This window comes from Puma concolor, chromosome A2 (assembly GCF_028749965.1).
Source record: "Puma concolor isolate L17-30 chromosome A2, mPumCon1.1.hap2, whole genome shotgun sequence".
In the NCBI taxonomy this organism is placed as follows: Eukaryota; Metazoa; Chordata; class Mammalia; order Carnivora; family Felidae; genus Puma; species Puma concolor.
Window position 1 is genome coordinate 78653482 of NC_141668.1, and position 27406 is coordinate 78680887.

At 37.1% G+C, this 27406-nt stretch overlaps 1 protein-coding gene across 5 annotated transcripts in view; it reads right to left on the reverse strand.

The window, feature by feature from the left end:
- Positions 1 to 27406, reverse strand: part of RUNDC3B (RUN domain containing 3B) — a 148537-nt gene that overhangs the window by 30366 nt on the left and 90765 nt on the right. For all 5 annotated transcript variants that reach the window (XM_086696784.1, XM_086696782.1, XM_086696783.1 and 2 more), the window contains 2 exons: positions 25028 to 25196; positions 24001 to 24158 (listed from right to left, as the gene is read on the reverse strand). In XM_086696784.1, the coding sequence (XP_086552910.1) occupies positions 24001 to 24158; positions 25028 to 25196 (327 nt within the window). The remainder of the gene's footprint in view (positions 1 to 24000; positions 24159 to 25027; positions 25197 to 27406) is intronic.

Here is a 27406-nt window from a genome sequence, read left to right on the forward strand (position 1 = left end):
GATATTCAGTTTTCCCAACACTACTCCTTTTGTGGGTTCTTGGTAAGCTTGTCAAAGATCAGCTGACTTGTAGATTCATGGACTTATTTGGGGGCTCTCTATTCTGTTCCAATGGCCTATATGTCTGTTTCAATGTCAGTACCATACTTTTTTGATTACTATAATTTATAATATATTTTGAAACCAAGAAATGTGATGTCTTTAGCTTTGTTCTTCTTTCTGAAAACTGATTGGCTATTCAGGGTCTAAAATATGAATGTTAGGATTGCTTTTTCTATTTATGTGAAAAATGACATTGGGATTTTGATAGGGATTGCACTGAATCTGCATATCACTTTGGATACTATGTACATTTTAATAATATTAATTCTTCCAATCCATGAACACAGATATCTTTTTTATTTACCAGTATCTTAATTTCCTTTGTCAACGTTTTAATATTTTCAGGGTATCAATCTTTCACCTCTTTGGTTAAATTTATTCCTAAATATTGTATTCTTGCTGCCACTGTGAATAGGATTGTTTTTAAATTTCCTTTCCACATATTTAATATCCAGAGACTTTATATATGTATATGCACATATGTGTATGTACATACACATACACACACACATCTTCCTGCTGAGCTGAACCTTTTATCATTATATAATGACCTTCTTTACCTCTAGACACAGTTTTAGACTTAAAGTCTATTTTGAGTACAGACACCCTGCTTTCTTTTGGTTACCATTTGCATGAAATATCTTTTTCCATTCCTTCACTTTCAGCCTATGTATGTCTTTAAATCTGAAATGAGTCTCTTGTTGACAGGATATCACTGGCTCTTACTCTTTTAATCCATTCAGTCACTCTATGCCTTTTGATGGATGAGTTTAATCCTAATTACTGCCATTCTGTTTTGCAGTTTTGTGTCTCTCTTCCACTTTTGTTTTCCTTTATTATCTGATGATTTTTTTGTAATGATTTGTTGCCATTCTTTCTTTTTATAATTTTTTAAAGTGTTTATTTATTTATTTTGAGAGAGAGAGGATACACATGTGAGTGAGTGTGAGGGTGGGGAGAGTGAGAGGGAGGGAGAAAGAGAATCCCAGTCGTTGCACCGTCAGCGCAGAGCCTGATGAGGGGCTCTGACAAGGGGCTCCATCTCAAAAACCGTAAGATCATGACCTGAGGGGAAATAAAGAGTTAGATGGTTAACTGACTGAGCCACCCAGGGGCCCCCATTCTATCTTCTGTGTTTGTACTATAGGTTTATTCTCTGTGGTTAGAGTTTTGAATAAATTTTCATGTAGTTATAACTTCCTATTTTAAATCATGTTAACTTCAAATGTATACAAAAAACACTCTATGTAAAGCACTTTGAAAGTGCTTTAAGTACATATGCCCAAGTTCAGCTGTAACCAAATATTTAAATTAAATCTACAAAATATTTCAAAGAGAGCATTTTCATGAAAATTGAAAAAACGTATTTGCAACTAATATCAAGTAAATGTATTGAGTGGGCCATGGCAGATACACTTAAAATGTGTAAAGAAGCAGGGGCGTCTGGGTGGCTCAGTCGGTTAAGCGTCCAACTTCGGCTCAGGTCATGATCTTTTGGTCCGTGAGTTTGAGCCCCGTGTTGGGCTCTGTGCTGACAGCTCAGAGCCTGGAGCCTGCTTTGGACTGTGTGTCTCCCTCTCTCTCTGCCCCTCCTCCACTTGCCATTCTGTCTCTCTCTTTCTCTCTCAAAAATAAATAAAACGGGGCGCCTGGGTGGCACAGTCGGTTAAGCGTCCGGCTTCAGCCAGGTCACGATCTCGCAGTCCGCGGGTTCGTGCCCCGCGTCAGGCTCTGGGCTGATGGCTCGGAGCCTGGAGCCTGTTTCCGATTCTGTGTCTCCCTCTCTCTCTGCCCCTCCCCCGTTCATGCTCTGTCTCTCTCTGTCCCAAAAATAATAAAAAACGTTGAAAAAAAATAAAAATAAAATAAAAATAAATAAATAAATAAAACATTTAAATAAATAAATAAATAAATATTTTTAAAAATGACTAAAATGGGTAAAGAAGCAACCATCTAAAAGTACCTCTGATTATCCTATCTTTTTCATAACCATTCTCAAAAGGTAAGTCCAGAAAGTACAACTTAAATCCTATTATTATATTTTACCTTTCCCAATAAATGCTTCCAGATCCTTGAAAAGGATCTTTGTCTTGCTTACGTAAAGTTATTTTACTTGGCATTTTGGTAAAAAAATATCATGTGAAGTTTGATTCTTTATGCATAACTATGTTGAAATATGTGTCAGTATTAACTGGCCATTTCATAAGCCCTCTGAATATACCTTCAACTCTCTAACCTGAGCATATCCTTATGGATATACATAAAATCAAAATACCATCTCTCTATGAAGCAGGAGTCCAGCTCTCCTGAGAAACAGTTTGGAACAAAACAGGATAGCTTCCAGTTAAAGTTCAGTGAGTTGTTCTATTTTTCAAAGGAAATCAGCTCATTATTAAGCCCTCACGGGCATGACAGAACTATTTGATGAATATAATTTATTCTCTGGAATCTAGCTAAAGCCTGAAAATTCCTTACTTTCTAAATATGTAATTTGCACTATATATAGGTATATAATTTGCCAAAACACTTCATTTTTCTTAACTAAGTATAATACAATATAACATAATACAACTCTGGATTGATCATGAACACCGAAGAATTCACCTTTCCCTCCCCTGTCCCCCAGCCTATATATGCAGACACCTGCAGAATCAGCACAGACACTCTCCATGTAGCTTGTTAACATGCCTTCCGAGCCTGTGCTCTCCTGTGGACTACTCGCTCTAACTTGTACTTCTGAACTCTCCAAAGTGGCTCCAGGGGCCCTCTGCTCCAACCTTGCTAACTGCATGCCCCATCCCCATGATGTTCTACAGACCCACACCATCCAACCTGCCCTAGGGAGGAATCCAGCCAAAGGGGCACTATAAGCTTAACACTGTGCAAGCAGCCCTGACAGTGACTACTTCAAAAAAACTGCTGCCCTGATGAGAGGGAAATATACCCACACACCCAGCTCCATTGAAGCCCCAGAAGTAGGCTGGGGATAGACACCTGGTCTGACTGCAGTCCCCACCCACCAATGAAAGCTTCTCAGGGGACAACAAAGGAGAGCACTCTGCAGTTTAACATGACCACAGCTTTGGCAAATTCCTGGTCTGACTCAACTCAAGCCCAAGGCAGCCCCATACTGGCCCACTAGCAACACAGAAACCAAACCCTGCCCAAAACAGTCAAAAAGCAGTCATTGCATATGACTGAAGAGAAATGCAGCTCAGTCACAGCAATAGGGTGTATTCAACACACATAGGAGATGCCCCTGAAGCTCCAGGTTCTGGTAAATGGGAGATTGCTCTGTAGGGCACTATAGGACCTTTTCTTCATAAGGCCACTACTTTCAAGGGCCAGAGACATGGCTAACTTTCCTAACACATAAAAAAAGACACAGAAAGTTAGACAGAAATGAGGAGACCAAGGACTGTGTCCCAAATGAAAGAAGGGACAAAAATCACAAAAAAAGAGTTAACAAAATGGAGATAAGCAATATATCTGATACAGAAAGTAATGGTCATAATCACTGAGCTTGAGAAAATATGGGAGGACCTCAGTGAAACTCTCAACAAAGACACAGAAAATATAAAAAAGAACCAAGCAGAGATAAAGAACTCAAAAACTAAAATTAAAAATATACTAGAGGGAATAGGGGTGGCTGGGTGGCTCAGTCAGTTGAGTATTCAACTTCAGCTCAGGTCACGTTCTCACAGTTTATGGGTTTTGCGTGGACAGTGGAGAGCCTGCTTCGGATTCTCTATCTTCCTTGCTTTCTGCCCCTCCCCTACTCATGTGCTTTTTCTCTCAAAAATAAACACTAAAGAAAAAGCCATTTTAAAACAGTAGAGGGGATGCTGGGAAGATGGCGGCATAGGAGGACGCTGGGCTCACCGCGCGTCCTGCTGATCACTTAGATTCCACCTACACCTGCCTAAATAACCCAGAAAACCACCAGAGGATTAGCAGAACGGAGTCGCCGGAGCCAAGCGCAGACGAGAGGCCCACGGAAGAGGGTAGGAAGGGCGGCGAGGCGGTGCGCGCTCCACGGACTGGCGGGAGGGAGCCGGGGCGGAGGGGCGGCCCGCCGGCCAAGCAGAGCCCCCGAGTCTGGCTGGCAAAAGCGGAGGGGCCAGACGGAGTGTGTTCCGACAGCAAGCTCGACGTAGCATCTGGGAGGTCATAAGTTAACAGCTCTGCTTGGAAAGCGGGAAGGCTGGAGGACAAAGGGAGGGAGAGTTGCTGAGCCCTGGGACGACAGAGCTCAGTTTGGCGGGGAACAAAGGCTCTCGCCAGCGCCATCTCCGTCGCCCATCCCCCAGCCAAAATCCCAAAGGGAACCAGTACCTGCCAGGGAACTTGCTCGCTCCGCGCAAACACCCAACGCTGTGCTTCTGCGGAACCACCCCTCTGGCAGCAGGTCTGACTCCCTCCCGCTGCCACAGGGCCCCTCCTGAAGTGGATCACAAAAGGAGAAGCGAGCTAAGCCTGCCCCTCCTACCCCCATGCACATTGCCTACCCACCCCAGCTAATATGCCAGATCCCCAGCACCACAAGCCTGGCAGTGTGCAAGTAGCCCAGATGGGCCACGCCACTGCACAGTGAATCCTGCCCCTAGGAGAGGGGAAGAGAAGGTACACACCAGTCTGACTGTGGCCCCAATGGTGGGCTGGGGGCAGACATCAGGTCTGACTGTGTCCCAGCCCACCAACTCCAGTTATTCAAGACAGCACAGGGGAAGTGCCCTGCAGGTCCGCACCACTCCAGGGACTATCCAAAATGACCAAACAGAAGAATTCCCCTCAAAAGAATCTCCAGGAAATAACAACAGCTAATGAACTGATCAAAAAGGATTTAAATGATATAACAGAAAGTGAATTTAGAATCATAGTCATAAAATTAATTGCTGGGCTTGAAAACAGTATAGAGGACAGCAGAGAATCTCTTGCTACAGAGATCAAGGGACTAAGGAACAGTCACGAGGAGGTGAAAACCGCTTTAAACGAGATGCAAAATAAAATGGAAACGTCCACGGCTCGGATTGAAGAGGCAGAGGAGAGAATAGGTGAACTAGAAGATAAAGTTATGGAAAAAGAGGAAGCTGAGAAAAAGAGAGATAAAAAAATCCAGGAGTATGAGGGGAAAATTAGAGAACTAAGTGATACACTAAAAAGAAATAATATACGCATAATTGGTATCCCAGAGGAGGAAGAGAGAGGGAAAGGTGCTGAAGGGGTACTTGAAGAAATCATAGCTGAGAACTTCCCTGAACTGGGGAAGGAAAAAGGCATTGAAATCCAAGAGGCACAGAGAACTCCCTTCAGACGTAACTTGAATCGATCTTCTGCACGACATATCATAGTGAAACTGGCAAAATACAAGGATAAAGAGAAAATTCTGAAAGCAGCAAGGGGTAAACGTGCCCTAACATATAAAGGGAGACCTATAAGACTCCTGACTGATCTCTCTTTTGAAACTTGGCAGGCCAGAAAGGATTGGCACGAGATCTTCAATGTATTGAACAGAAAAAATATGCAGCCGAGAATCCTTTATTCAGCAAGTCTGTCATTTAGAATAGAAGGAGAGATAAAGGTCTTCCCAAACAAACAAAAACTGAAGGAATTAGTCACCACTAAACCAGCCCTACAAGAGGTCCTAAGGGGGATCCTGTGAGATAAAGTACCAGAGACATCGCTACAAGCATGAAACCTATGGACATCACAATGACTCTAAACCCGTATCTTTCTATAATAACACTGAATGTAAATGGATTAAATGTGCCAACCAAAAGACATAGGGTATCAGAACGGATAAAAAAACACGACCCATCTATTTGCTGTCTACAAGAGACTCATTTAAGACCTGAGGACACCTTTAGATTGAGAGTGAGGGGATGGAGAACTATTTATCATGCGACTGGAAGCCAAAAGAAAGCTGGAGTAGCCATCCTTATATCAGACAAACTAGACTTTAAATTAAAGGCTGTAACAAGAGATGAAGAAGGGCATTATATAATAATTACAGGCTCTATCCATCAGGAAGAGCTAACAATTATAAATGTCTATGCGCCGAATACCAGAGCCCCCAAATATATAAAACAATTACTCATAAACATAAACAACCTTATTGATAAGAATGTGGTAATTGCAGGGGACTTTAACACCCCACTTACAGAAATGGATACATCATCTAGACACACGGTCAATAAAGAAACAAGGGCCCTGAATGATACATTGGATCAGATGGACTTGACAGATATATTTAGAACTCTGCATCCCAAAGCAACAGAATATACTTTCTTCTCGAGTGCACATGGAACATTCTCCAAGATAGATCATATACTGGGTCACAAAACAGCCCTTCATAAGTATACAAGAATTGAAATTATACCATGCATACTTTCAGACCACAATGCTATGAAGCTTGAAATCAACCACAGGAAAAAGTCTGGAAAACCTCCAGAAGCATGGAGGTTAAAGAACACCCTACTAAAGAAAGAGTGGGTCAACCAGGCAATTAGAGAAGAAATTAAAAAATATATGGAAACAAACGAAAATGAAAATACAACAATCCAAACGCTTTGGGACGCAGCGAAGGCAGTCCTGAGAGGAAAATACATTGCAATCCAGGCCTATCTCAAGAAACAAGAAAAATCCCAAATACAAAATCTAACAGCACACCTAAAGGAAATAGAAGCAGAACAGCAAAGACAGCCTAAACCCAGCAGAAGAAGAGAAATAATAAAGATCAGAGCAGAAATAAACAGTATAGAATCTAAAAAAACTGTAGAGCAGATCAATGAAACCAAGAGTTGGTTTTTTGAAAAAATAAACAAAACCTCTAGCCAGGCTTCTCAAAAAGAAAAGGGAGATGACCCAAATATAAAATCATGAATGAAAATGGAATTATTACAACCAATCCCTCAGAGATACAAACAATTATCAGGGAATACTATGAAAAATTATATGCCAACAAATTGGACAACTTGGAAGAAATGGACAAATTCCTAAACACCCACACTCTTCCAAAACTCAATCAGGAGGAAATAGAAAGCTTGAACAGACCCATCACCAGCGAAGAAATTGAATCAGTCATCAAAAATCTCCCAACACATAAGAGTCCAGGACCAGATGGCTTCCCAGGGGAGTTCTACCAGATGTTTAAAGCAGAGATAATACCTATCCTTCTCAAGCTATTCCAAGAAATAGAAAGGGAAGGAAAACTTCCAGACTCATTCTATGAAGCCAGTATTACTTTGATTCCCAAACCAGACAGAGACCCAGTAAAAAAAAGAGAACTACAGGCCAATATCCCTGATGAATATGGATGCAAAAATTCTCAATAAGATACTAGCAAATCGAATTCAGCAGCATATAAAAAGAATTATTCACCATGATCAAGTGGGATTCATTCCTGGGATGCAGGGCTGGTTCAACATTCGCAAATCAATCAACGTGATACATCACATTAATAAAAAAAAAAGATAAGAACCATATGATCCTATCAATCGATGCAGAAAAGGCCTTTGACAAAATTCAGCACCCTTTCTTAATAAAAACCCCTGAGAAAGTCGGGATAGAAGGAACATACTTAAAGATCATAAAAGCCATTTATGAAAAGCCCACAGCTAACATCATCCTCAATGGGGAAAATCTGAGAGTTTTTCCCTGAGATCAGGAACACGACAGGGATGCCCACTCTCACCGCTGTTGTTTAACATAGTGCTGGAAGTTCTAGCATCAGCAATCAGACAACAAAAGGAAATCAAAGCCATCAAAATTGGCAAAGATGAAGTCAAGCTTTCACTTTTTGCAGATGACATGATACTACACATGGAAAATCTGATAGACTCCACCAAAAGTCTGCTAGAACTGATACATGAATTTAGCAAAGTTGCAGGATACAAAATCAATGTACAGAAATCAGTTGCATTCTTATACACTAACAATGAAGCAACAGAAAGACAAATAAAGAAACTGATCCCATTCACAATTGCACCAAGAAGCATAAAATACCTAGGAATAAACCTAACCAAAGACGTAACAGATCTGTATGCTGAAAACTATAGAAAGCTTATGAAGGTAATTGAAGAAGATATAAAGAAATGGAAAGACATTCCCTGCTCATGGATTGGAAGAATAAATATTGTCAAAATGTCAATACTACCCAAAGCTATCTACACATTCAATGCAATCCCAATCAAAATTGCACCAGCATTCTTCTCAAAGCTAGAACAAGCAATCCTAAAATTCATATGGAACTACAAAAGGCCCCGAATAGCCAAAGTAATTTGGAAGAAGAAGACCAAAGCAGGAGGCATCACAATCCCAGACTTTAGCCTCTACTACAAAGCTGTCATCATCAAGACAGCATGGTATTGGCACAAAAACAGACACATAGACCAATGGAATAGAATAGAAACCCCAGAACTAGACCCACAAACGTATGGCCAATTCATCTTTGACAAAGCAGGAAAGAACATCCAATGGAAAAAAGACAGTCTCTTTAACAAATGGTGCTGGGAGAACTGGACAGCAACATGCAGAAGGTTGAAACTAGACCACTTTCTCACACCATTCACAAAAATAAACTCAAAATGGATAAAGGACCTGAATGTGAGACAGGAAACCATCAAAACCCTAGAGGAGAAAGCAGGAAAAGACCTCTCTGACCTCAGCCGTAGCAATCTCTTACTCGACACATCCCCAAAGGCAAGGGAATTAAAAGCAAAAGTGAATTACTGGGACCTTATGAAGATAAAAAGCTTCTGCACAGCAAAGGAAACAACCAACAAAACTAAAAGGCAACCAACGGAATGGGAAAAGATATTTGCAAATGACATATCGGACAAAGGGCTAGTATCCAAAATCTATAAAGAGCTCACCAAACTCCACACCCGAAAAGCAAATAACCCAGTGAAGAAATGGGCAGAAAACATGAATAGACACTTCTCTAAAGAAGACATCCGGATGGCCAACAGGCACATGAAAAGATGCTCAACGTCGCTCCTTATCAGGGAAATACAAATCAAAACCACACTCAGGTATCACCTCACGCCAGTCAGAGTGGCCAAAATGAACAAATCAGGAGACCATAGATGCTGGAGAGGATGTGGAGAAACGGGAATCCTCTTGCACTATTGGTGGGAATGCAAACTGGTGCAGCCGCTCGGAAAACAGTGTGGAGGTTCCTCAGAAAATTAAAAATAGACCTACCCTATGACCCAGCAATAGCACTGCTAGGAATTTGCCCAAGGGATACAGGAACACTGATGCATAGGGGCACTTGTACCCCAATGTTTATAGCAGCACTCTCAACAATAGCCAAATTATGGAAAGAGCCTAAATGTCCATCAACCGATGAATGGATAAAGAAATTGTGGTTTATATACACAATGGAGTACTACGTGGCCATGAGAAAGAACGAAATATGGCCCTTTGTAGCAACGTGGATCGAACTGGAGAGTGTGATGCTAAGTGAAATAAGCCATACAGAGACAGACAGATACCATATGGTTTCACTCTTATGTGGATCCTGAGAAACTTAACAGAAACCCATGGGGGAGGGGAAGAAAAAAAAAAAAAAGAGGTTAGAGTGGGAGAGAGCCAAAGCATAAGAGACTCAGGGACGCCTGGGTGGCGCAGTCGGTTAAGCGTCCGACTTCAGCCAGGTCACGATCTCGCGGTCCGTGAGTTCGAGCCCCGCGTCGGACTCTGGGCTGATGGCTCAGAGCCTGGAGCCTGTTTCCGATTCTGTGTCTCCCTCTCTCTCTGCCCCTCCCCCGTTCATGCTCTGTCTCTCTCTGTCCCAAAAATAAATAAACGTTGAAAAAAAAAAAAAGCATAAGAGACTCTTAAAAACTGAGAACAAACTGAGGGTTGATGGGGGCTAGGAGGGAGGGAAGGGTGGGTGATGGGTATTGAGGAGGGCACCTTTTGGGATGAGCACTGGGTGTTGTATGGAAACCATTTTGACAATAAATTATATATATTGGAAAAAAAAAGAGATAAAACAGTAGAGGGAATAAAGAGTAAATTAGAGGAAGCAGAAGGATGGATCAGTGACCTGGAGGACAGTGTAATGGAAAGCAATCAAGGAGAACAGGATAGAGAAAAAAAGCAAATAAAAGAGAATAGAATAAGGGAATTAAGTGACACCATCAAGTATAATAACATCTGCATTACAGGGATCCCAGAAGAATAGAGAGTAAAAGGGGTAGGAAATGTATTTGAAGAAATAATAGTTGGAAACTTCCCAAATGTGGGGAAGAACACAAAAATTCAGATTCAGGAGACAGAGATCCTCCAACAAAATCAACCCACAGAAGTCCACACCAAGACATGTAATAATTAAAATGGCAAAAGGTAGTGATAAAAAGAAAATCTTAGAAGCGGCAAGAGAAAATAGTTACAAACAAGGGAAACCCCAGAAAAATATCAGCGGATTTTTCAGCAGAAACTCTGCAGGCCAGAATGTAGTGGCATGATATATCCAAAGCGCTGAAAGGGAAACATGTGCAGCTGAGAATATGCTGTCAAGCAAGGTTATCATTCAAAACAGAAGAAGAGACAAAAATTTTCCCAGACAAACAAAAGTTAAAGGAATTCTCACCACTAAACTAACCTTACAAGTAATGTTAAAGGGGATTCTTGGAGTGGAAAGACCATAAGTAGGAGTAAGAAAAGTAGAAAACACAGAAGTAGTAAAATTAAGTATATCTATAAAAATCGGTAAGGGTTATTCACAAAATACAAGAATGTAAAGTATGACACCCTATTTGTAAAATTGTGAGGGAGGGAGGGGAATAAAAATGTAGTGCTTTTACAATGGGTTCAGACTGAAGCAAACATCAACTTAATATAGACTGCTAGATGCATAAGATTTTATATATAAACCTAATGCTAATCAGAATCATAAACTAGTAATAGGTCTGTAAAAAAAAAATAGAGAGAAGGGAATCCAAGTGTATCACTAAAGAAAGCCACCAAACCATGAAAGAAGAGAGCAAGAGAAGAAAGGAATAGAGAACTACAAAAATAATCATAAACAAGCAATTAAATGGCATTTAAGTACATACCTATCAATAATTACTTTGAATGTAACTGGAGTAAATGCTCCAGTCAAAAGATATACGGTGATAGGATGGGTAAAGAAACAAGACCCATCCATAGGTTGCCTATAAGATACTCCTTTCACAACTAAAGACACATGTAGATTAAAAGTAAAGGGACAGAAAAACATCATGCAAATTGAAGATAAAAGAAAGTTGAGGTAGCAATACTTATATTGGACAAAATGGACTTTAAGGGTTTTGGATAGCTCAGTCTGTAGGGCATGCAATTCGTGATCTTGAAGTTGTGACTTCAAGCCCCATGTTGGATACAGAGGTTACACTAAAAAAAGTTAAAAACTGGACTTTATTTATTTTTTTTTCAACGTTTTTTATTTATTTTTGGGACAGAGAGAGACAGAGCATGAACGGGGGAGGGGCAGAGAGAGAGGGAGACACAGAATTGGAAACAGGCTCCAGGCTCTGAGCCATCAGCCCAGAGCCCGACGCGGGGCTCGAACTCACGGACCGTGAGATCGTGACCTGGCTGAAGTCGGACGCTTAACCGACTGTGCCACCCAGGCGCCCCTAAAAACTGGACTTTAAAACAAACACTGGAATAAGACAAAAAAGGACACTACATAATCATAAAAGGAAAAACGCAATTAAAAGATGTAGCAATTGTAAATACTTACGTACACAACATGAAAGCACCCATATATATAAAGCAACCAATAACAAATGTAAAAAGAGTAATCAATAGTAATACAATAATAGTATGGGATTTTAACACCCCACTTACATCAATGAATAGATCATCCAAACAGAAAATGAAAAATGAAACAGTGGCTGTGAATGACATCTAACAGGTATATTCACAACATTCCATCCTAAAACAGAACATACGTTCTTTTCCAGTGCACGTGGAACATTTTCCAGAATAGATCACATGTTAGGCAACAAAACAAGGCTCAAAAAATTCAAAAAGAATGAAGTTAAACCATGCATCTTTTTCAACCACACTGCTATGACACTAGAATCAACCACAAGAAAAAATCAGGAAAGAAGTCAAATACATGGAAGTTAAATAACATGCTACTAAATAAGAAATCAAAAAGGCCATCAAAAAATACATGTAGACAAATGAAAACACAATAGTCCGATATCACTGGGATACAGATAAAGCTGTTCTAAGAGGGAAGTTTACAGCAACACAGGGCTACATCAAGAAGCAAGAAACAGCTGAAATGAACAACCTAACCTTATACCTAAAGGAGCTAGTAAAAGAAGAACAAACAAGTAGAAGAAAGGAAATAATAAAGATTATAGCAGAATTTTTTTTAAAAAGACAACAGTAGAACAAATCAATAAAATCAGGAACTTGTTGTTTGAAAATATCAACACAATTTATAAACCTTTAGCCATACTTATCGAGAGAGAGAGAGAGAGAGAGAGCGATAAAGAGAAGACTCAAATAAAAAAATCAGAAATGAAAGAGGAGAATTGACAACTAACACCATGGAAATATAAGCAATTATAAGAAAATATTATAAAAAATTATACATCAATAAATTGGGACAACCTAGCAAAACCAGATAAAGACACTACTAAAAAAGAGAACTGCAGTATAACATCTCTGATGAACATACAAGCAAAATCCCCAATAAAATATTAGCAAACCAAATTCCACAATATATTTTTTTAAAAAAATCATTCACCAAGATCAAGTGGGATTTATTCCTAGGTTGCAAAAGTAGTCCAATATTTGCACATTAATCAACGATACATCACATCAACAGGAGAAAGGATAAAAACTATATGATCATTTCAATAGATGCAGAAAAGACATTTGACAAAGTACAACATTCATTCATGATAAAAACCCTCAACAAAGTAGGATTAGAGGGAACATACCTCAACATAATAAAGGCCATCTATGAAAAGCCAACAGCTAACATCATACTCATTGGAAAAAAAAATAGCTTTCCCCCTAACATTAACAACAAGACGAGGATGCCCACTCTCACCACTTTTACTCCACATAGTATTGGAAGTCCTAGCCACAGCAATCAGACAACAAAAAGGAAATAAAAGGCATCTAAATTGGTAAGGGAAAAGAAAAGTTTTACTATTTACAGATGACATGATACTATGTATAGCATAGTATATCCAAATACTAAGCATATAGTAAAATATCTAATTATAGTATAGTATAGTATAGTATAGTATAGTATAGTATAGTATAGTATAGTATAGTGAAGACTCCACCAAAGAACTGCTGGAACTGATAAACCAATTCAGTAAGGTATCAGGATACAAAACCAATATACAGAAATCCCTTCCATTGCCATATATTGATAATGAAGTAGAACAAAGAGAAATTAAGAAAACAGTTCCATTTACATTTGCACCAAAAATAATAAAGTACCTAGGAATAAAGTTAACCAAGGAAGTGAAAGACCTGTACTCCAAAAACAAACAGCAATGAAAGAAACTGAAGATGACACAAAAAAGTGGAAAAATATTCCACACTCATGGATTGGGAGAACAAATATTGTTAAAATGTCCATACTACCCAAAGCAATCTACAGATCTAATGCAATCCCTATCAAAACACCAACAGTATGTTTTATAAAACTAAAACAAACAATCCTAAAATTTGTATGGAACCGCAAAAGGCCCAGAATAACCAAAGCAATCTTGAAAAAGCAGGACAAAACTAGAGATATCCCAGTCCCAGATTTCAAGTTACACCACAAAGCTGAAATAATCAAAACAGTATGGTCTTGACACAAAAACAGGCATATAGATCAATAGAACAGAGTCCAGAAATAAATCCATGATTATACGGTCAAGTAATCTACATCAAAGAAGGCAAGAATATGCAAGGGGGAAAGTCTCTTCAACAAATGATGTTGGGAAAACAGGACAGCTAAAGCACAACAATGAAATTGGACCACTTTCTCATGCCATACACAAAAATAAACTCCAAATGGATTAAAGATCTAAAGGTGAGACCTGAAACCATAACAATTCTAGGAGAGAGAACAGGCAGTAATTTTCTTGACATCGGCCATAGCAACATTTTTCTAGACATGTCTCCTGAGGCAAGGGAAACAAAAGCAAAAATTACTGGGACTACATCAAAATAAAAATCTTTTACTAGCAAAAGAAACAATCAACACAACAAATAGATAACCCTCTGATTGGGAGAAGTTATTTGCAAATGACATCTCTGATTAAGGAGTTAGTATCCAAAATATACAGAGAACTTATCAAATTCAACACCAAAACATCATCATCATCAAATTAAAAATGAAAAGACATGAACAGACATTTCTCCAAAGAAGACATGTAGACGGCCAATATGCACATGAAAAGACACTCAACATTACCAATCATAAGAGAAATGCAAATCAAAACCACAATATGTCACCTCACATCTGTCAAGATGGCTAAAATCAAAAACATAAGAAACAACAGGTGTTGCTAAGGATGTGGAGAAGAAGGAACCCTCAGGCACTGTTGGTGGGAATGCAAACTGATGCAACCACTGTGGAAGACAGTATAGAGGGCTCTCAAAAAATCAAAATAGCATTACAATATAATCCAGTAATTCCACTCCTGGGTATTTATCCAAAGAATACGAAAAGAGGATATGCACTCCCATATTTATTGCAGAATTATTTACAATAGCCAAATTATGGAAGCAACTGAACCGTCCATGGATAGATAAATGGATAAAGAAGATATGGTGTGTATGTACACACACACACACACACACACACACACACACACACACACACACACACACACTGGAATACTATTCAGCCATAAAAAGGAATGAAATGTTGCCATTTGCAACAACACTGATGGATCTAGAAGATAGAATGCCAAGTGAAATAAATCAGTCAGAGAAAGACAAATACCATATGATTTCTCACGAGTGGAACTTAAGAAACAAAAAACAAACAAGGAAAAAAGTGACAAAAAGCAGGCTCTTAAATATAGAGCACCAACTGTCATTTGCTAAAGGAGAGGTGGAGAAATGGGTGAAACAAGTGAAGGGGATTAGGAATATACTCATAGTGATGGGCAGTGAATAATGTATGGAATTGGTGAATCACTATGTTGTATGCCTGAAACTAATGTAATACTGTGCATTAATTATAATGGAATTTAAAAAAACTAAAAACAAGAAAGGTATATTTACCCCTCTCCTCTGATAATGTGAACTATTTTACAGGCATTTTAATTAATTAAAATTTTTAAATTATTTTTAATTTAAAAAATATTTTATAATTTTTTAAAATTTTTATTTATTTTTGAGAGAGACAGAGAGTGAGCAGGGGTGGGGAGCAGGGGCAGAGAGAGATGGAGATACAGAATCTGAAGTAGGGTCCAGGCTTTGTCAGCACAGAGCCCGATGCGGGGTTCAAACCACGAGCTGTGAGACCATGACCTGAGCTGAAGTCGGACCCTCAACTGACTGAGCCACCCAGGTGCCCCTAAAATATTTTTTAATGTTTGTTTATTTTTGAGAGAGAGTGTGCATGCATGAGTGGGGAAGGGGCAGAGGGAAAGAGGGAGACACAGAATCCAAAGCAGGCTCCAGGCTCTGAGCTGTCAGCACAGAGCCCAACGTGGAGCTCAAACCTATGAACCAAGAGTTCATGATCTGAGCTGAAGTTGGTCACTTAACCAACTGAGCCACCTAGGTGCCCCTATTTTCATTTAATTTCAATAGAGTTAACATACTGTTATAACACACTGTTACATTAGTTTCAGGTGTATACTATAGTGATTCAACAATTCTATACGTTATTCAGTGCACATCACAGTAAATGCAATCTTAATCCCCTTCACCTATTTCACCCACCTCCCCACCGACTTCCCCTCTGGTAAACCTCTATAGTTAAGAGTCTGTTTTTCAGTTTATTTCTTTTTTTTTCTTTGTTTGTTTGGCATCTTAATTTTTAATAGAGACTCATCTCAGATAAAAATATATAGTCCCAATAAAAGATATTTCAATGTTTACAGAAAAACTATTTGCTTCTAATAATACTTTGGTTAATATTTTATTATGCTGATCTTCCTCATGTTTTGTACCCATGTTTCCATATGTACTCTTCCCTTTATCTAGAAAAACCTTCCTTTCCTTCCTTTACCTGGTCACTTTAACTCCTGAAAAGCCCTATTCAAACATCAATATCTTAGTGATGCTTTCTCTGGACCACTATTCTTGTGCTACTTCTGTAAAGTGCACATACTTTTATTACTGTACATATATATACACGTTCCTATACACTCCTCACATCATTTAGATATCATTTAGTCAATTCTGATATCCTCATAATTATCGTATTCACATTTAAATTTGCAGTACCTAGCTAGCATAGTTCCTAGAACTACATAGGTACTCAGTAAGTGCTTATGTATCAGAAAATATTATTTCAAAGGTTTGTCATTCTAAAATGGAAATCTGATCTGATGTGATACTGGTAACTCCACACAACTCCTTAACATGGAATATAAACTCATTTCTCACCTGGCCACATTTACATACACACTTGCCTTCTATGTTTGAGTAAGAAGCTAGCATACAGTTTCCTATATTTGCTGGATGCTTTAATCTCTTTTTGTTTTTGTTGTTTTCTCTGCCTGGGAGGTCTGTCTCTTCCCACCGTCATCTATCAAACGTCAAAGCCACTTTAAGGAATTAGTGTAAGCACTCCACCTTCAATCCTTCCCAGTTCGTTCTCCTTTGTTTCCCACTGTATACCATACACACCTCTATCATAGCACTTGTGACATTTTACTGCTCTTATTGTTTCTAGGTCTGTGGCCTCTGTAAGAGCTATGAGGACAGGAACTAGAACAAATTTATTTCTGTATTCTTAGCACCAAGTCACGCACCTAGGATAGAAGAGGGGCTCAATAAATGTCAGCAGGATAAGCAAATATTGAACTATAAAAACAAGTAAATTTGATCATTATCAAAATAAGCTATGGTTCACTTTTTTTAATCCAAAGGACAATACAGAGTTTTTCAAAAAAGGCATCTTGAAAAAGAATTTAATCTTTCGGGGAATAGCAAATACAGAATATATTCTACTTTAAAACTATTAGAAATTAATTACCACTGTATCTTTCTTGCTTAAAATAACAAAATATCTAGGTAGCTTTAATGTTTAGGGAAGCAATTAAATTGCTGTTCAGAGCATAATAAATACCACTGTGCTTTGCTAAACACCACAACAAACTTCTAGTCTAGTGGTTCTCTACCCTGACTATATATTGAAGTAAGTAAGGAAGCATTAAAAAAATTCTGATACCCTAATCTCATCTCAGATCGATGAGATGAGATTCTACAATGGTGGGGTCCAGGCAGTGGTATTTGTTAATGTTCCCTAAGTGAATATATTTTTTTTCTCCTGTGAAATAATAACAACTCCACACATAACTATCTGGCTGTTCCTTCTTGGTCTTTGTCGGGGGAGGTACCTTCTTCCTAAAGTGTTGGTGTTCCCAATGATTCCCTCCACTTCTATTCTCAAATCCTTAAGATTCCTTGTAAATAGAGATTATCCTGGCTTTAAAAATGAGATCCCACATTCTTTTGAGCCCTGGATGTAACATTTATGACTTTAAACAAAAGAGACAAAAAAAGAAGATTTTCAATTTGGTCTTTTTCCTTCCTTTCAGAGATTAGGCTCAAGTCTGCTGTTACTCACAAGTTCTTATAAAAGATCTAGAATTCTATACTCTATTTTGATAGCAGTAATTAGTCATTCAAAGCTATTATTTTGTTCACATGATCCTTTAGCTTGTGTCTCCAAAATTGAGGGTTATCTTCTCTCCGTTACTCTGCTTCTTTCTCATTTACCTCAGAGGCTATGCTGATGCCCATGATGAAGGTTACTTTGGCAGCTGGACATAGAAGGCATATGACCCTTGGCACGTAGGATTTAATATCTGCGATTCCAAGTACTTCTGAGAAACCCCAAAGATGAGTGATATGAAACAATTAAAAAATTTTTTTATGTTTGTTTTTTGAGCAACAGAGAGAGCTTAGTTAGCAGGAGAGGAGCAGAAAGAAAGGGGGACAAAGGATTTGAAGTGGGCTCAGTGCTGACAGCAGCCAGCTCGACGTGGGGCTCAAATTCACGAACCATGAAATCATGACCTGAGCCAAAGTTGGACACTCAACTGATTGAGCCACCCAAGTGCTCCTGATATTGAAGGAACTTTTAATTTTAATAAGGGAATACATTTGAAGCCCATGGCTATGAGTTAAGTTCTGAGAGTGAGTCTAACAAAATCTTTTTTTTTTTTAATTTTTTTTTTTTCAACGTTTATTTATTTTTGGGGGGACAGAGAGAGACAGAGCATGAACGGGGGAGGGGCAGAGAGAGAGGGAGACACAGAATCGGAAACAGGCTCCAGGCTCCGAGCCATCAGCCCAGAGCCTGACGCGGGGCTCGAACTCACGGACCGCGAGATCGTGACCTGGCTGAAGTCGGACGCTTAACCGACTGCGCCACCCAGGCGCCCTGTCTACTAGAGTCTAACAAAATCTTAATGGTACTGCAGTAAACCTTTGTTTTAGTTTCCACTTATCACTTATTGTCAGATACGCTATAATTCTTAGGATACCCTCCACTGCCATTTGTGACATGGCACATGGAGAAAATCTTAGGCCGTAATCATGAAAATGAAAGATTTAATATATCATGGCTTCAGGAATGCAGAATTTTATGCTAATGGTTAGAACGGCTGTGCAGAGAGCCCTAAAGATCAAAGAAAGTGAAGGCCACAAAACATGAATATAAAGAGGTTTCCACTAGACAAAGATGGGACAACATGATCATCAAAACTAAAATAATTACAAGCTATAGAAGCACAATGAATATGGGCGTTTCTGCTATAACACAGAAACAAAATAAAACAAAGTGTTCTGAAATATCACACTGGAAATAACCAGCCTTATGGGTAAAACAGAGGTAGGAGCTAACAATTCAAAACCTATTCAACTTTCTAACTATAACACACTTAAAAAAACAGTGACATTTCTAACAAAATTCCAAACCAGATTTAAAATATTGGTTAAATTCCCATTAAGTAAAGAAATATAATAATCATGTTACAACAACTTTAACAACAAAGTAAAAGCCATTTGATAGAAAAGGGTGGAAAGAAGGCTTGAGGCTGCTGAGGTTAAGGCTTGCCAAGAAGGCAACGATAGAATGCACAAACCTGGGTAAGGACAAAAAGAGCATGTTCAAGATAAAGTTCAACTGAACCAAAGGAATGCATGATGAAAGAGTACTATAGTGAGAGAGTGCCATCTATTGGTGCATTGCAGTATGTGCCCATATTGGTATTTTTGCATTCCATTCATGTTTCTTGTTGAGAAACAGTAACCTCAGGAAAAATCAACTATGACTCAAGGTGATTTCTTTGCTATACGGACATCACATCCTAGTTTGTGAATCCTGTATGAGTTAATTCACATTACAGAAGTGATTATATATAACAAGTTCATCATATTCTCAAAATAAGAGAGAAAGCAAAACAAAGAACAAAATCTTCATTTCACTGGTAACTAAGTAGGGCATCAACATTTTCTTCTGAAAGTCAACAATATCCTGTAAGAATTAATATATCCTCTAAGAACTAATAATGTACACTGTTCTGAGGCTGCCTACTCCTTTGGCTTGCAATGAGTGTTTTACAAAGAGTTATTTGTACAAGAGATCATCGATCTGAAGATCTAAACCTGTGGTTGAGGACAAAGCTTTCCTCCCATGTAGGATACTCTTCAATTAACAATGTGACCAATGATGTCAATCTGTCCACTTGATTAGCTTATGAGGTCCTTGTACAGAGAAACTGTCTTATTCTTCTCTGTATTCTATTACTCTCAAGTACAGAAGTATACACTTAAATAAGTGCTTACTGAAAAAAACTAAATACAAAAATGAAAAGTTTTCCACAAATCAGCATAAATAATATGACAGTAAGTTTTTTATAAGGCCAAAACCAATATATTTCATAATATTATGAGAAACTTTCCAAATATGATTCAAAATATAACTGATACATTAAGACTGTATTTATTTAATGAAGTTTAATATATAAGTAAAATGGAGTTAAAAGTCATTTAAATAAATGTGTACCACAGATTTCAATAAAACTATCAGAATAAAAACCTAGAATTATGCTGTATTCTCAATGAAATGATAGGATTATTTCCAATCATTATTTGGAGATTTAAAATTATTTAATACTTTTAAACTCTACCACCATAAATGTAATCACTCAAATATATCTTTGTCAAAGCCTAATAATCTAAAATAATCCAAATTAGTAATATATCAGAGATCAATGAAGAAAAGACTTGCAGTTAAAGTTGATACCAGTAAAATCTTCAGGGGCCATGAGTGTCTTCCTCACAATATACACAAACCTATATTATGATTATAAATATTAATCCAAATGCCATTTAAAAACTAGATCTGAAAAGCAAATTTTTTGAAACTTGGGGATAACACAATCTAAGTCCAAACTCATTGTTTGATGTGTAGCATCTGGGCATGATAAAGTAAAATATTTTAAATTTACCATTTATCCAGGTGTATTTATTAAAGGAGATTTTAAAGTTTCTAGAGACCAAAATAGAGGAATAATCATTGAATGTTTTGTTTGTTCTAACTATATTATATACAACAGCATTTAATACTCATAGCAATCCACAAGGTAAATATCAATTCCAGTTTATAGATAAGGAGACAGAGGATACAGGACGTTAAGACTGAGCTCGTAACGGGCAAATATAAAGCCAGTATCTGAACACAGTCCACATACGCAGGAAAGCTTTAGAATGCTCCTCTACTACGTCACTCTTAAATTCTATTGCCAAAACTGTAGACTGTTCACATTTTTTGAGACAAATTAAACCATATTTTAACAGTTATTCAAAAACACACCAAACACATATTTCTCAACGCATTGAGAAATATATAAAAAGAATAAGGTAAGTGACAAAGGATTTAAATCAACCAGGAAAAGATAATTAACATAACGTGAAAGCAAATATTACATTCTACATAATCCATTTAAACCCCTCTCCTGACCTTTTCCTTTACACATCACAAATTTTAATCTTCTCAGGGCCACTATTATCTTCTCAGGATTAACAAAGAGAATTTAAATGCCCAGCTTTCACTGCAGGCCCTCCTAACTGTTGACAAAAATCTCAGCAAGAAAAGAAGGAAAAAAAGTCCACTCTCTCTACAATCACAAAAATGCCCAGAGTATTCAGTACCTGAGAGATGATTCAGTTGATGTAGTGAATTGTGAAGACTCTCAAAGGAATGTATCTTACTCTTCTATTCAGTATCCTTGTAAAATGGTTTTTGCACAAAGGAATCTTTTAAGACAGCAATTTACACCTGGCTAAGATTGTAGCCATCTTATGTGAAAGTAAATCTTTAACCCTAAAGTCAAGAAAACAGCCTAATTCTGATTGTTGGCCTTCATTATTTATTTGTTGCTCTGATAATATTTAGTTTAAATCTCCTTAAAGGCTTGTTAAAAACAATTTTAAGTATCAATGACACTCTTATCATACATAAAACTGTATTTTAGATTCTTTTTTAAAACTAAAAAGTTTGAGTCTTTTCCTTTTTTGATTGTTGTTTACTGTTTTGTTTTTTTTAAATATAATACACTGTCATACAGTGTATGACATACAGCTAACATACAGTATATACAAAGCGCTCTTGGCTTTGGGAGTAGATTCCCATGATTCATCGCTTACATACAACACGCAGTGCTCATCCCAACAAGTGCCCTTCTCAATACCCGTCACCCATTATCCGCTCTCCCTCCGTACAACCCTCAGGTTGTTCTCTGTATTTAAGAGTCTCTTATGGTTTTCACTCTTATGTGGAATTTGAGAAATTTAACAAAAGACCATGGGGGGAGGGAAGGGGAAAAAATAGTTTCAAACAGAGAGGGAGGCAAATCATAAGAATCTTTTCCTTTAAATTATCCAAAGTACAATAAATGATACATTTTAATTATTCAAATGAAAATATTTCTTTGACAAAATAAAAACTGATTTCACAATTATTTTTTAAGTTAACACCATTAAGAAAGACTACCAGCATCACCTGCAAATGAAAAATTAAATTATCTTTTTACTTTTTTAATGGTAGAGAAATAACTAGAAATCCATATTGTTTGGCTCTTGATATTTTTCTCCCCACTTATAGAAGTGAGGACTTATGGAAGGTATTAATCTGCCCCTCAATGAGTAATACTCCAAATGACAAACTCTCTTTAAAATATTAGGAAAAAAATAAATAATATGTGAACATAATTCTTTTCATCAAGATACAAATTCCTAGAAAGCATTAAAGTTTTATGTTTATTAATAAAAAATTTTTACTTAAAAATCATCTTTCACTTTGACTAGCTCTCAAAGGATCTCTGTGCAAAATATGTAACATCCTTTAATTAAAAGGAACCATAATTACTATACAGAGAGAAAAACATCTTAACCAAATGATTAAAACTAGTATCACTAAAAAAAGCCCAAAAGACTCCATGGACCTCTGGATATGATATCCACAGCACTGACAGACATACTATGTATGTAATATTGCATCCACAAATTGATGAGCTCATTCTGATCATGAGAAAAAGCAAACAAACTCAAACTGTGGGACATTCTATAAAATTACTAGCTTGTATTCTTCAGAAATAATCTCATGCAAGACAAAGACTGAGAAATTCTTCTAGGTTAAAAGTGACCAAAGATGCAAACAACCAAATGAAAAACATGATTCTGGACTGGATCCTGTACCAGAAAAAGGAAAGCTGCAATAAGAGTCATTATTTGGATAACTAATGAAATTGAAATGAGTTATGGGTAAGATGAAAGTACTGTACTGAATTAAATTTAAGTTGATAGATGAACTATGCTTATATATGAGAATATTTCTGTTCCTAGGAAAGACACAACTGAAGTATTACGGGAAAAAGTTATGAGGTATGCAAGAGGGACAGAATTCTGAGCAAATGTGGCAAGTGTTGAAAATTGGTAAATCTAAGAAATGCCCTATGGGAATTCTTTGTGCTCTCCTTGCAACTTCTCTGAAATGTTGAAATTATTTCAAAAAAAAAACTTTTAAATCATCTTTTAAGATTAAATATTCATGTGACAAGATTTTCACCATAAACAAATAATTAATAAAATCAAGTTTGACAAAATGGTATGATCAGTACAAGTGCTTTGAATAGTGATAATTTAAGGAGCTGGTACCAGAATGTAGATCAATACACAGCTTTCTTCATCAAAAAAAAAAAAAAAAAAAAAAAAAAAAAAAAAAAAAAAAAAAAAGTACTGCTATGGAAAAGGCTCTCCTAAACTGTGCTTAGTGATATTCTGGGACAGCCAGGTAACAAACACTGCACTGTCACTATACTCTGAGTGGTACTGGTCTTATATACCATCTTTTTTAACCAATATTCAGTCAACCAATAACTAACTAAATAAACACTTTTAAAAAATTATGTTTATGCATTTGAAAGAATATACACCAAGTTATAGCAGTTGACTCTGGGTAGCACAACTGAAAGTAATTTTTATTTTCTTTCTATATTTTGCAATCTAACTATAATGAGCACGGATTACTTTTAAAATAAGAAAAGTAAACTTTTAAAAAAGAGTAAGTGGAAAATAACTTAATAGCAAGCAATCAGACTTCTTGGAATTTGAATCCTACGTCAAAACATGACATTTTCTTATGTTTATACACCGCCAATATTTTTCCAAAAGGAGCTCACTTACAGCTGATCTTGAAGCTCCACAATTATATATTCTAATTGTTCCTTTTCCAGTTTATGGGCCAGATCAGAATCTTCAATCCTTTGAAGCAGTATTTTATTCTGGGAGACAGATTCAGACAGCTGGTTCTCTCTAAGTCGTAAGAGTTCTTCAAGATAACCCTGAAAATACAGTATCATTGAGATAAAGCAACTGCAAAAATCTAATATATATCTTGAAAGTAAATACTGAGTAGCTTAAATGCTATTCTTTCCATATTGTAATGAAACAATCTCAAAACATTATTGATGAAATCATAAAAAAAATAATCCTTTCAATTAAATATGAAAATTTAACATATGTTCTCCACCATTTAAAGCCCTTCTCTGAAGTTCAATAAGATATGTTTGCTGCAATAAGTAGAATGGAAGTTTGTACCTTTTGACCCTTTCATCCATTTTACCCATCTCACCATGTTATACATTTCTGGTGAACTGTTACTTTTTTTCAAAGGCAATGTATTTCTTTAGTCTATTTAATAGTGCTTTTGCCTTAAGGTCTATGTCGAATGATATTAATATAGAATTCTTTTGCTTAGTATTTGTTTTATCTTTATTCTACTAAATGTTAAAATCTCAAACATATAAATGAAACTGCACACAAAACAATAAATTACTTTCTTTTTTTTTAAGTAGGCTTCACGTCGTGCATGGAGCTCAGTGTGGAACCCAATGTGGAGCCGAACGTGGGATTTGAACTCATGACCCTCAGATCAAGACCTGAGCTGAGATCAAGAATGGGACGCTCAACCAACTGAGCCACCCAGGAGCCCCTAAATGGCTTATTTTTATATTACAACATAAAATTAGAAGTTGAACAAACAAAAGCCTCTTTTAAAACTATGCCTGATTTTTAATTAAGAGGACAATTCAAGAACAGAAAGGAAGTAGCAGCGGGTCAACACTTACATTCAACTAAAATCTTTTGGCAGTGACAGTCCAAACGCAATAATGAGAATCAAATTAAATGACTTTTGGCAACTGATAAATACCTTCTGTTCCAGGGTTAGCTGATACTTTTGTTTAACTCTCTTACACTTGTTGAACCAACTATTCTCATCCATGATGAAAGGAGGCCCGACATTCTCTGGAGTGCTGCTTTCACTACCACTGCTTCCCAAAGTCCTCAGTTCTTCCTCGTCACTGCTGATACTATCAGAACTGGGAAGGTTAAAATTTTTTAAATAAAGTTAATATATTCCACTCTGTTAAGAAATATTTCCATATTTTGTAAGCTACTGGTGAGCAAACTGCAAATATTTAGCACTCCATATACAGTTATAAAAATGATATTATAAAGACTTTAGTTCCTGGAAAAAAAAAAAGACAGCTAGCATAGGCTGCTGACTCCCTCTCACAGAGTTAAGCCTTGAGATGCTACGGAAATTCAGTTGAGGTTTATAGACCTAAGGAATTAACATAAAAACTGTGAGAACATTCTGAGAGAGAAAAGATTTCCAGAGAAGAGAACCACAAACCCCAAATGTGTTGGGAAGAACTTTCTAGCTATTTTTTCTCCACTGTCATAGGTAGTTCACTGCCTATCCAATATCCACTGTAGGGCAGACAAACAGCACTACCAGCCTAACATCGGGGGGAGTATAACAGGGCAGTATTCAAGGTGAGCTCAGTGTTGGCAAAACTAATAAAAGGTTCAGAAAAACTAGGTATTCCTAGGCATCTTCCATTGGATGAAGTAGGAGAAACAGAAGTAGAGCAGAGAAAACATCATTTACAACCCACACCTAAAATTTCTAATGACATCTTTATGGTAGAAGAGGACAGAATAAGGTGGGGAAAAAAAAAGAAGAAACTAAATGAAGAAGTGTGCTAAAATGGATGTCTGTTTAGAAAGAAGAATGAGGAGATGTTATATTCAAAGAGGAACAGATAAAAGTACATTTCAAAATATAAGCAATGATAGTAACATAAGAGGAACAGCATAAAAATATTCTGCATAAGCACTCTCAACAATAGCCAAATTATGGAAAGAGCCTAAATGTCCATCAACTGATGAATGGATAAAGAAATTGTGGTTTATATACACTATGGAATACTACGTGGCAATGAGAAAAAATGAAATATGGCCTTTTGTAGCAACGTGGATGGAACTGGAGAGTGTGATGCTAAGTGAAATAAGCCATACAGAGAAAGACAGATACCATATGGTTTCACTCTTATGTGGATCCTGAGAAACTTAACAGGAACCCATGGGGGAGGGGAAGGAAAAAAAAGAGGTTAGAGTGGGAGAGAGCCAAAGCATAAGAGACTGTTGAGAACTGAGAGCAAACTGAGGGTTGATGGGGGGTGGGAGGGAGGAGAGGGTGGGTGATGGGAATTGAGGAGGGCACCTTTTGGGATGAGCACTGGGTGTTGTATGGAAACCAATTTGACAATAAATTTCATATATAAATAAAAATAAATAAATAAATAAATAAATAAATAAATAAATAAATAAAAATATTCTGCATAATCTTCAAAGTATTAAAACAACCTGTGATCTATCAAATTGAGCGGCAAACTAAGAAAATGCAGTAAATTCAAAACAAAAAATAAGATGGCAGAATAATCCCTCATACAAAATAAGTTATAAAAATCTTAAATGGGTTAAATTCAATAACAAAAGCCAAATGTTTAATTTTATTAAGACAAATAAGAACCAACAATAAGTTGTCTATAAGATACATATGAATACAGAACAACTAACCTTAAAGAGATGGAAAGCACACCCAGAAAATATGACTCAAAAGAAATCCAGGTCAGCAATCATGATTTCATGGGGTAACATAGATATAATGGTGGAAAACAGTATAAGTATCAAAGAAAGATATACATTCCATTCTCCGTGATCCGTGTTTGCATATGTTGGTCTTCTAAGTCTGGGGTCCAAGTATGTTGTCAATATGAGTCAGAGGCCTCCACATAAAGAAAGGTCCTAACTACCAAGAAGATGCTCTCAGTCAGTGATCTAGAAAACAAACTAATAAATAAACACACACCAGAGGAAATTTGCCTAACATAGCCAAGGCTTTTGGTGGACCAGAGAAAATAAAGCAGTGGCTGATAATAAAGCTCCAGCTTTGAAAAATAGACAAATAGAACTTGTAAAAAATTATATTTGACATTAAAAAAATTAAATGGATGAGCAAACAAGCAGATAGAATTGAAGAGGGAATTAATAGAAGCTATGAAGAAATTATAATTAAAGATTTTCAAAATGCTAAGAAAAAAATAACTGCTATTCCAGGATAGCATATCCAGCAAAATTATCTTCCCAGAAAGAGGGCAGTATAAGCACATATTCAGAAAACTAAAACCTGAGAGTTACACGAATAAATTTTCCTAAAAGAACTTCTAATGATCATACTCCA